Raw genomic sequence first — 11,782 nt, 5'->3', positions numbered from 1 at the left:
GGCTGAGGAAAGAAATCTAATTACAAATGTATTGAACTACAGTGAAAAGTATTTTCTACAGGCAATTTCCGGCCTTCTAAATAGCCAACCAAATGCGACTTGGACCCAAAGTCACATGTTCAAATGTTGATTAATTGCGTTGCATTGCTAGCTAGCTACCTACCTAACTAACTAACTAACATACAATATTTTACAATTCTCCACGATGGCGGATGTGAAAGTAAAGAAAGAATCCACAGATCCCGTAGACATTGAAAACAGGTTTGTCGCTGTCAAGAAGGCCCTAGCATAGGCTAGCTCGCAACCTAGTTAGCTAGGTAGCTGTATATTTTCACTTGCTCAAATGGGCTACATTTGACCAACTATAGTAGCTAGCAAGACTTAGACCAAGGGACTTTAGCTACTTTTAAATATGCCGTATACAACTAAACAAAGCTGCTAAAGAAGGCGTTTCAAATAATTCAACCATGTTTTTAATCCTAAACTCCTAGACCCACAAGTTTGACAATGACAGTTTGATTCATGTAGCTAGCTAGCTAACTACTGTATAATACATGAACTAGCTACTGTAATGCTCGTCATCTACTAGTTAGACTAGCTATCTAGCTACGTCAATCATTATTTCTGAGTAAGCAGTAAGACATAGTTAGTTGAATTTATAGTAAATCTGATGTCCTGACTACCTAGGTTCCTAACTAACGTTAATGTTATCCTCTATTATAAAGGATAAAGGCACTCTGTCAACAGTTCCCTCATGGAATAACAGACCAGGTGATCCAGAATGACATGCCTCATTTGGAGGCTCAACAGAGAGCCATGGCCATCAACAGACTACTGTCATTGGTAAGTGGCACAGGTGTAGCCGTGGTGCCAGTCCGTTTCTGCTCTCTTAACGACTCCTTATGAAATTGTCATGCCAATAGGCTCAATAGTTCTGGTTGATAGCGCAATGCTGAGGATAAGAATAATGTAAACAAGTTTGTTTTTGTGCACAAAGGGTCAGTTGGACCTTCTACGAAATAGCTCAGGACTTCTATACCGCATGAAGGATGCCCAGACAGCAGGGTAAATGTCAGCATCATCATTTAACAATGTTTTTTAAAGGAAGCCTTTAGGAATGACTTTTATTTTTGGATGATTGGTGACATTAACTGTGTTTTTATTATGTCCCAAAGCAAAATGAAAGGCTCCGACAATCAAGAGAAGCTGGTGTATCAGGTCATTGAGGATGCAGGAAACAAAGGTAGGAATTTCAGAGGGGTCCTGTCCAGACAACCCCTAGCCCCTGTCCCCTTAGGTAGCCTACTTGGGTAGATCAGACGGAATTGGATAGGTATAAGCTAGTCTAGGTGACTAGGCTAGGTGACATTTTCCCCATATTGTTTACATCTATCCAATCCTCTCAGATCTACCCGAGTGCTATGGGGTAAGAGATGGGTGTTGTCTTTGGATGGGGCCATCAAGTCCATTCAACCCTGGCCAACTCACCGAGTTCACACTTGACATTTCACACTTCACAGTATCCACAACCACATTATTTTCCGTTAGTGTATTTCTTTGTGAAATGTTCTTTCCATTTGTATATTTATGAACGGTCCTCTTGCATTTACACAGGGATCTGGAGCAGGGACATTAGATATAAGAGCAACCTTCCTCTGACAGAGATCAACAAGATCCTCAAGAACCTAGAGAGCAAGAAGCTGATCAAGGCTGTGAAATCAGTGGCTGTGAGTCGCGCTTCAAACACAAAAATATTCTGAGATGCATGTTTTAAAAACCAGCGATAAATAATTGAATCAAGAAAAGCACCACTTAATAATATGAATGCATCCAGCAGTCATGCCATCCAAACTCTGTATAATTGTTTAGTCTCACTTATGAGTTATTATTGTTGTTTATCCAGGCGTCAAAGAAGAAGGTTTACATGCTATACAACCTGCAGCCAGACCGCTCGGTGACTGGGGGAGCCTGGTACAGTGACCAGGACTTTGAGTCTGAGTTTGTGGAGGTTCTCAATCAGCAGTGTTTCAAATTCCTTCAGAGTAAGGTGAGGGGTCCACTGAATGGGAGTGGGACAACTGTCTTACAATGTACAAGTCACTGAAATTAAAAGGGTGTGTTCTGTACTGAACATTTTTGGAAATAAGCTACTAATTACACTGATTTTATATGAGCACATCAACGTTGGGAACAGTAGATTATGCCTTAAAGAAAAACTTTACGGCTTCTGGGGCACTTGCATTTGTTTTGGAATGCACCCTACAATTATTCCAATTCCAAACGGAGTGCTGGTTGACATAGCCAGAAACGACTCTGGCTCTTAGTTATAGGCTATCTGGTAACCAAGAGTTTACTAAGACATAATTTCTACGGTCATTTTGGTTTGTTTGTCACCCTCTAGGCCGAGGTGGCGAGGGACAGCAAGCAGAACCCCATGGTGCAAAGAAACAGTTCCTTTGCCACCTCTCACGAAGTGTGGAAGTATATTTGTGAACTTGGCATCAGCAAGGTGAGACTGCTGCTGGCTACATTCTGTTTGGTTTTGACTGCAATTTTGTCAAGTTTTTACAGGTAACGGACAAAGTTGTCAAGACTAGGGTGAAATCCTCCACTGGTTGGTTAGGACCGGGGCATATTTGTCCATACTTAGTACTATTTTCACACTATTGACCAAACAGAGCTGTACTGTCTGCACTGGCCTGGTTATGAATCTGCTATAGTTGCAGGAAATGGTCCGGAAAGGTCCATGCAAAAATAAAATGTCAGTCAACAAAGTATGGTTGGTACTCTGTACAAATAAGGTGAAAAGGGTACAATGTGAGGGGGTCAAATGTAACAACTGTCTCACCTCTTTAGCATACAGTTGCGATGTATTTCCTATGGAGGTTGTAAGTCTGAATATTGCACTTTGTGTACAGGTGGACCTGTCTATGGAGGACATTGAGACTATTCTGAACACACTCATCTACGACGGCAAGGTGGAGATGACCATCATCGCGGCCAAGGAGGGTACTGTGGGCAGTGTGGACGGCCAGATGAAGCTGTACAGAGGGGTCAACCCCATCATCCAGCCCACGGGCCTGGTCAAAGCGCCCTGTGGCCTCTGTCCGGTGAGCCCCCCTTCACAGGCAACAGCAGCCAAGTGGCTCAGTTTCAATATACATACCAGCATATCACTTGGTATTAAACATCGCATTGGGGATATACACTGAGTGCACAAAATATTAGGAACACCTTTTCCGTGACTGACTGACCAGGTGAAGGCTATGATCCTTATTGATGTGACTTGTTAAATCCACTTCAATCAGTGTAAATGAAGGGGAGGAGACAGGTTAAAGAAGGATTTTTAAGCCTTGAGACAATTGAGACATGGATTGTGTGTGTGCCATTCAAAGGGTGAATGGCAAGACAAAAGATTTAAGTGCCTTTGAACAGGGTATGGTAGTTGGTGCCAGACGCACCGGTTTGTGTTAAGAACTGCAACGCTGCTAGGTTTTACACGCTCAACAGTTTCCTGTGTGTATCAAGAAGGGTCCACCACCCAAAGGACATCCAGCCAAGTTGACACAACTGTGGGAAGCATTGGAATCAACATGGGCCTCTGTGGAATGCTCTTGATACCTTGTAGAGTCCATGCCCAGATGAATTGAGGCTATTCTGAGGGCAAAAGGGGGTGCATCAATATTAAGGTGTTCCTAATATTTTGTACACTGTGTATACCAGTGGTCGCCAACTGGTCGATCTTCATGGCATTCCTAGTCGATAGCTAAATATTTCTGTAGAAAAGCCAACGAACGATAAAGGCTTGCGCTCCTTTTTTAAAATTGTGTTGAGCTGTTGCCGGTAGGTGCACTTGATTCAAAAGTCCTGTGCACCGGGTAAGCAAAGTGTTCCCGTGAGACAAACTCCGCCTACCCGGCGGACTGGCAAATCTGTGACTAAATTGAGTGTACCTACTGCACTGCCCAATCGGATAGCTCAAATCACCGTGGCTACAGAGCTTCCCTGGCCATAGCCAAGTTTAATAGGCTGCTAGCCTACGTAAGATTGAATCACTTTTAAAACCATGACCACAGAGAGACTGTCAACGAATTCAGCAAAAAGCTGCTGTTTTTATGAGTGAGTTCATGTTTAAGTTTATATTCAGCACTGTCACTGTTTTTATTCAACACTATTACAAAACGCGCTTCTCGATACTTCCGCTCGGGCTGCAGCTGCAATGAATGAGTAGCCAAGTATTGATAGTCCTGCGTTTTTTTTTATTATTATTATTATTATTATTAGCAGCTCGTCGTGTCGATTTTAAGATTAGGGAATATTTAACTTTCTCTGGTCATAGGAACAACATGAATTTGTGCATGAGGCAGATGCAGTGCGACTTGAGTTTTGCCATCTGGTGGAAGACTGTCCCCTCTCTCTGGTCAGTCTCACCGGAGGAAAGGAATGAGAGAGCAGGAGGTTGGGAAAAATCTTTTTGAACGGTCATCCAACTCGGAAACTCGGGCATCTTTCTTGAGCTCCGACTTTTCGACCTGAAGATCACTGACGTCGTGATTTGATCTCGTTGACCATCAGATGCAGGTATCATCAGTCCAGTAAAATAAAAAAAGCTAATTATTTCAATTCATGCTCCAGTGCCTCACAAGTGCTAAACCAACTGATCTCTTTTGTTATCAAAGCTCGAGTTTTGAAATATAATATAGTCTGATTAACAGTATTGGCAGGCCAATCATATAGCCAATATGCTGTGATAATGTATTAGGCCTACTGCCCAAACCTCATTCTTACAAAACTGTTTGTGAGGTTAATGTAAAAAAAAAAAACATCTGAGGAGTAGATCTCAGTTTGCTTTTTGACTGCGAAAGTGATCTTAACTCAGAAAAGGTTGGTGACCACTGGTGTATACTAACACTGAAACTACATCACTAGTGTTACGTTTTCCTTCATTAGCGTTGTTTATAGTTTGCTACACCAAAAGCAGCAAACGGAGGCACAAATCAAAAGCGCCAGCCACTTTATCAGTTGAGAATGCTTCAGAGACACGTAAACACACATACACTGTATAGTTTGGCTGTAAGTGGTATGCTAGTGTGGACATTGGAGTGCCCAGTCCCTCGTCATACTAGAAAGGCATGTTTTGACCTTGGGCTGGGCAGAAAGAAAGCAGACCTGCAGAGTTCTGATCCTAAATGTTTTACTATTTCTATTCAAAGTAATTCACCTGTAGCCAGATAGCCAGCAGGAAATGCTAGAAAAAGGTAAAGTAAGTATGGTGATGCAGGAGCGTACTTTTTTTTGAAACCTTTATTTAACTAGGCAAGTCAGTTAAGAACAAATTCTTATTTACAATGATGGCCTATCTGGGAACAGTGGGTTAACTGCCTTGTTCAGGGACAGAATGACAGATTTTTATCTTGTCAGCTCGGGGATTCGTTCCCGCAACCTTTCGCTTACTGGCCCAACGCTCTAACCACTAGGCTAGCCCCTACTAAATGTATTTCTCTCCCTCTTCTCTTAGGTGTTTGATGATTGTCATGAAGGAGGCGAGATATCCCCCTCTAACTGTGTGTATATGGCAGAGTGGCTGGACTTTTGATCAGTGACTTGGCTTGTTTAGTTTTTTTTCCTCTGTGTTAAAGTTTCATGTATAATTTTTTTTTCTAGCAACTTTTGATGCATCTGAAGATATTTTTATTTATACAGGGCTTAATAAATATTTTAAGACTGACTGAGAACGTCTACTCTCCTTGGGAATGTAACAAGCTCAATTGTGTCCTGCCGCTACATTTATCTATTCTTTAAAAAAAATATATATATATTTAACCTTTATTTATGTGGCACTCATGAGTGGTGAAGATGGACAAGTTTTGCAAAAGCATTCCTTTTGCTCTGGGAATAAACAGAAGTTGTTTAACTTCTTCAGCACACATCTTATAACATAGCATTGTTATATTAGAAAAAGCCTAAAGCATTTTGTCAGACACATTTTTAAACCCCTTGTGCCAATGTGAATATTACCTGTAGCAATAGCAATCATACAGCTGCCTACATTGCAGTTATGTAGATATCATATTGATGAGCCTTCTTAGCTTCAAATGTCAAGTCAGTCATTTTAGTATCTATAGCAACTATAGGGCATTTCATTAAAAGTAAATCACAATTGCAGGTAAAACTTAGAATTATCTGCAAAATCGTGTCAGATGCTCGATTAGAGACTGGGTAGAGATGTAAGAGAAAAGTCTCTACCCCCTTAAATGGAAACTCTCAGCCAAACACCTCAAACCAAAGCTGTTAGTGTAATGTATTCGCAATCAAAATGTGTCTGCAAGAACAAATCACTCGAGGCAACTCTTAAATAGACTGAGCGTTATGACGTTGCTACAAAGCCCTTGCTTACAGGTTGAAAGGTCGTGCTTCAGACAATCCCATGCTTGTAATCTTGGAAGATTGTTGGGAATATGAAGTATTTCAGAGGGGTTTTGGCTCGGTGATTGGAAAAAGGGTAGAGGGGAATGCTATCAGGGATCTGGTAAGGCTGACTGGTATGTTGCTTCATGTCTGAAGGCCTTAGGTGGATCTCAATCTGATTGAAGAAAATGAGTGGTATGATGTAGATCATTTGGGTACACTAGATCACTGTAATCAGTTTTATTTCTGTTTGGCAATGTTGGATTGAAGGGTCCCAATAGCATGTGTTTTTATACCAGAGTTCAATGTTAGCCTGTGCAAGTGATTACCCTAATGTTTGTCTGTAAATTCTGTTTGAGCGCAAGCGCCAAGACCAGAGTGGACACATGCTGTTTGTCACAGACTTTTTGTGCCAAAACCATCAACATAGTTAAGGGATGGAAACACATTGTCTTTTCGCACAGCATTTTATTTACAAGAAGCCAGTTTGATGGGAACTCACGACTGTCAGTAAAATGTGCATTTGTGGGTGAATCTTAATATTTGCTGAGCTCTTTCAACAAACTGCTGGAAACACAGGTGAATCAAAACTGGCGAGTCTTCCGTAGAGCACTCAAAGTAATGCAGCAAAAGATAAGCACATTGATGACTTTGAACTACACTTGATAAATTGGAATCTCCATCATATCGTAATTATAAGGGCCACATGAGGATTCCCCAGAGGGACACAGAGTGAAGGGAGCAACTTAACAGATATTCGTATTTGGGCTATTGTCTTCGTTGCTTGTCATTTTCCAATGGCGGACAACTCCGCTGCTTTTTAAGCAGCTGCCATCAGCTTTCGCACTGCGTCAATGAGCTCAGGGAATTGTTTGTTCTGGAAGTGTCCTCGGTCTGTGTATTTGTGCAGCACCGCGCCCAGGCCCTCGGCCACAGCTTGCTGCTCCTCCCAAGGCAGGAAGGGGTCATCCGTGGAGCCAAACTGAACGATGTGCCCAACGTTTCTTCTCATTTGCTCCCACTCCCATGGTCGGCCAAAATATCCTGAGTGAAGAGATACACAGGGAGACATAACGGTGTGCTCCAAACTCTCTACATTGCATTCGCATACTATCAGATCATTAAATTATATTGATGGGGTCTCTGCAATGTCAAAAACTACTTCCACATTTGCAGGGATCGGATACAGATCTGATTGGTCTCATATCTCTACAAATGAGAAAATGGAGTTGTACATTAAACCAGTTACTTTACGATATGATAATCTGCACAACCCGACTGCAATATAGGCATACTGGGATGCAGCCGCTGTTTCAGTGACTTGAGGTGGGGGATGGATAAACAAGTGGTGATTTACATTAAACTGGATTTAGGGACACTTGACTGCAGCTTTTCTGTGGCGCTCTTGTATCCCAATTCAGAAATGAACACTAGGCTAGTCTAAACACCTGGGTCCAGTTTTTCAGAATCAGAATGATCTGGATTCTGTAACCCCCTATTTTGCTTTCCAGGATCAGATCAACCTGGGTGATTTGGAGCCAGAAAATGGTTGGATAGGGTTATTCTGATCGAGACATGAAAATGTCAACATCACAGAATCTGTATTTTCAGTGCTTTGAATAGGCCTACACCTTGCCATGTACTGGACAGGCAATGTTACTACAGATGACTAAACTACATGAATAAAGATATTCATATAAATTATGGAGCTTGCTTCTCTTATCACTTGTAAGTACATGCTTTTATTTGACACTGCTCAATACAACAACTGACCACATACCTATACTGCAGTCAATTTAACATAATGGAAATATTTAATGAAACCTTTTTTATTTCTCTGAAATTCCACTATTGTAATGCCTTTCACCTTTCTAAATCTACCCTTCTAGTGAGATCAAGATTATCCAGATTTTCATCACTACACACCGAATGATCAGAATCACATTTTTCAGTTTTGAAATACCCAATTTAAATATTTAATCCAACCTGAATCCAATTAGAAAAGTGGTTGTTGTTGTTAATTGGAAGTGACACTGGTAAGAAATCTGTAAACTCACCACTCTCTCTCTCATTCTCATCTCCCAGGTCAGAAGTATAGGCACCCACCAGAATGAGGCCATACACCTTGTGTGTTTCTGCATACCTGCATGGTACCACAAAGTTAGGTATAGTAACTTTCCAACAAACAAAAAGGAAGAGTTTGCATGAGGAATATCCTCAAATTCTTTGTAATCACGATCCTACCTCATGGCTGCAGCTGCCCCAGAGCTGTGGCCAATGATGACAGTCTCCTCATCACATTGGAGCTCCTCCTGTATGAATGGCAACCATATGCTCTCTCTGGCTGTCACTAGAAAAATAAAAATACAGTACTAGCACCTCACAGTAATGACATTGGAGGCCCAAAATGAATGGGTTTAAATACTGAACTTCATTCTACATACCTGGGTCAGGCATGTTGCTCAACAGGCAGGTCATATCTGGAATCTACAGGACAGCAAGTTTACTATTAATACCAAATGAAGTATCAGTAAGTAAAGGTTGAAAATGGGCAATTCCACACCAGGATAGCCCAAAAAATGTTTGGTATTTCAGATTGTTATGGCAATTCTCACATAGAAACTTCTTTGGTAGGAAGGATGTTATGATTTTTCCATTTGCATCACAAACCATTTCGGAGAAAAGCATGATGAAGAAAGTGGCAATTTTAGGTCCTTTTCGACCTATACCGCTCATAAGACCCTATGATCCGTGAACTGCACATGATACAGACATCTTGGTTTCATTATACTCCATATTTTAGAGCATACTATAAGGAGTATGTGGAAATTCTGAAACGCAATTTTTCACATTAGTTTATTCAACATTGGAAATATTAATATCTCAAAAGTACCCTTTTTGATATAGCTAATTTTTTGTTTGAAACAATATACTCTTCAAACACGTCACATTTCCAGAGTGGGTGCTTTGCTACTCTTAAAGATATGACCCATTTTATACATAGGTCATTAACCAATGTCAATTTCTATCATATTTCAGCAAATCACCAGGAAGTTCCCTTTGAATTCATTCAATGCGTCATAACTTCAAAAGTAGCTGAGCACCCACTGGAAATGTGATGTACTTGTAAAGTATATTGTTTTAAACAATAATGTCTAAAAAAGTACAAAATCAAAAAGGGTACTTTTGAGATATTCAAATTTTTTATGTTGAATGTATTCAGGTGAAACATTTTATTTCAAAATCTAGGACATACTCCATCATACTCTTCCATCATATAATTCTCAGAAATTATTTGGGATACAAATGTAAAAAGCATATCAAACATTCTTCCTCCAAATGAAGTTTCTATGGAATAATTTCCAGAACAATCATAGACCATATCTCTTCCATGCATTGCACTTGTCAATTAGAACCCTGTATGAAGGATATCCTCCATCCAAAATGCAGGGCTCTGTATAGAGCTAGCTTATAATGTGATATCTGAGAAATCTAGGCTAGTTTACAATGTGATATGTGAGAAATATAGGCATTTGTGGTAATCTGTCACTGAATATAATAATTCATTATTTGGTGTGTATTAATACGCATGTGTGAATTTGATTATTATAAATGTTTTAATCCCAACTCCCCTAGACAAAGCCACCTTGCCATTCCATAATTGCTGCTGTGGCTACTGCTGGCTAGCATGAGGATGATTTTCAGGAAAATTAAGTATTTCAATCTTTTCCATGTACCATATCTCGCACTGACACAATGCTGTCTTAATGTAACCATGATTGCGTACCGACGCCCATGAGCTCAGTGTAAAGATATCTTCATCCGAAAGTAAAACAAGTGGTTCCTACAGTTTAAAGTTCATGAGCCATTTATAAGTTATATTCTTCTTGATGTCTACATATCATTACTGTAAAAGTCCAAAAATGTATGTAACAAGCAGAGTAACCAATACATAAAACAGTTGTCAAAATCATAGGAGCCACTGTACGCACATCCCGTGTTGGGAGCATGCGGGCGCAAGCTCTTAGACTTTCGCATACTTTAGCAGTGCGCACCTTATTTATCTGTTTTTTGGCCCATCCATACCAATTGGACCGCTCTACATCTCCAGCTCCATTTCCTGGGACAATTATCGCTTTCGTCAGTGGCATTTTCTCTTATCCACGTTGTCTTCTGTCGATGTTTGAAGACACTTCCCTAAACAATGCTGACTGAGTAGTCATATGACTTTAATCAGTGCATGTTCGAGTGAGTCAATTTTGCGCAGCGAATGGTTGCGTTCCAGATAGTCCATAGAAATATTAGAGGACTCAACCAGATTTAGCATGTACATGGCCATTGAGGGCTTCCACCATTGAGGGAGTTCGACTAAGTGCACCCGAAGACTTCGCCGTCGGCCAAAATGGGGAACCTGGCTCATGCCTGGGAGGCAGCCCGGTTCTGAAACCTATGCAATCAACGGTCTGGGGCATTAATCGAACCCCTTCATTTTGAAGTAGTCAACTGGTTGGGAGCGATCAGCCATTGATCCAAGCATCGTCTTAATCTTCAAATGGTGTGCTATGGTTTGTAAATGGATGTAAGCTATATCAACGCCATTTTGTGGCCACAATAAATTAATGCCACACAAGATTTGGTTCAGGACTCCAGCACTGCAGGTGGCCATAAATCACCAATATTAGCTTTACACTTTTTTCAAACACAAAATAAGAAAATGGGCCAATGCAGCCGTTTTTATTTCAATATCCAATTATTTATAGGCAACAATTAAGTACCGTACTGTGAGTGTTTTCAAATAAAATTGTCAAAAAGAAACAATTTAGCAAAGAGCAATTTCTCAAGCAAATATTTTAGCTAGGACTCTCTGGGAGTGGTCTGAGTGGGGAGGGGAAAACTGAAAACCAGCTGTTATTGGCAGAGAGGTTTGGAACTCTTTCATATTGGTCTATTAACTAATTTACTGCCTGGTGACATCACCAGGCATGCCAAAACCACATCCCACCAAAATGGACAGACATTTTAGGTTGTCTTTTCAAACAGCTCTTACACTAAACTGGCATTATCCACATTTTTACAATGTCACAGTATTATTCCAACCTCATAGTGTGGAAATGTATATAAAACATAGGTAAATCACATTTTTGACTGCACTGGGCCTTTAAAATGGACACTCAATGGCGCTGCCCATGCTGTCACAGACACAATAATGGCACAGATACAGAGATAAGACCTCTTTCCATCAAATGACAAAATAATTATATAATTCCATCACAAATTACCAATTATTTCAACCATACATTATGGTAGTCATACAGTAGATCTAGAATACATTGGTATAGGTTCAAATAAACTAAAAATTCCTGTAAATCGGCTA

The 11,782-nt window shown here is 40.5% G+C and overlaps 2 protein-coding genes across 2 annotated transcripts; one reads left to right on the top strand and one right to left on the bottom strand.

Moving 5' to 3' along the window:
• Positions 1-113: 113 nt before the first annotated feature.
• On the top strand, positions 114-5,727 carry polr3f (polymerase (RNA) III (DNA directed) polypeptide F). The gene is given in 9 exon segments (NM_001146458.2): positions 114-261; positions 726-843; positions 998-1,065; positions 1,176-1,243; positions 1,615-1,727; positions 1,904-2,047; positions 2,402-2,509; positions 2,919-3,110; positions 5,519-5,727. Coding segments are annotated over 9 exon segments (945 nt in total). The 5' UTR covers positions 114-205; the 3' UTR covers positions 5,597-5,727.
• A 1,131-nt stretch (positions 5,728-6,858) lies between these two features.
• Positions 6,859-10,629, bottom strand: rbbp9 (retinoblastoma binding protein 9). Its single transcript, NM_001141870.2, has 5 exons — positions 10,464-10,629; positions 8,853-8,895; positions 8,653-8,758; positions 8,466-8,551; positions 6,859-7,452 (listed from the first exon to the last, which is right to left on the bottom strand). Exons 1-5 carry the CDS (start codon positions 10,557-10,559, stop codon positions 7,229-7,231), a joined length of 555 nt encoding a protein of 184 aa, NP_001135342.1. The 5' UTR covers positions 10,560-10,629; the 3' UTR covers positions 6,859-7,228.
• Positions 10,630-11,782: the final 1,153 nt, after the last annotated feature.

This window comes from Salmo salar, chromosome ssa12 (genome assembly GCF_905237065.1).
Source record: "Salmo salar chromosome ssa12, Ssal_v3.1, whole genome shotgun sequence".
Taxonomy (NCBI): domain Eukaryota; kingdom Metazoa; phylum Chordata; class Actinopteri; order Salmoniformes; family Salmonidae; genus Salmo; species Salmo salar.
Note: the sequence above shows the minus strand (reverse complement) of the source record. Positions and strands in the feature narration are given on the sequence as shown.

Coding starts and splice junctions, on each gene's coding strand:
- rbbp9 (NM_001141870.2), bottom strand. CDS start 10,559: ATGCCACTGACGAAAGCGATAATTGTCCCAGGAAATGGAGCTGGAGAT. Junction 8,552..8,652: donor GGGGCAGCTGCAGCCATGAG/GTAGGATCGTGA, acceptor GGTACCATGCAG/GTATGCAGAAACACACAAGG. Junction 7,453..8,465: donor TGAGAATGAGAGAGAGAGTG/GTGAGTTTACAG, acceptor CTCTTCACTCAG/GATATTTTGGCCGACCATGG.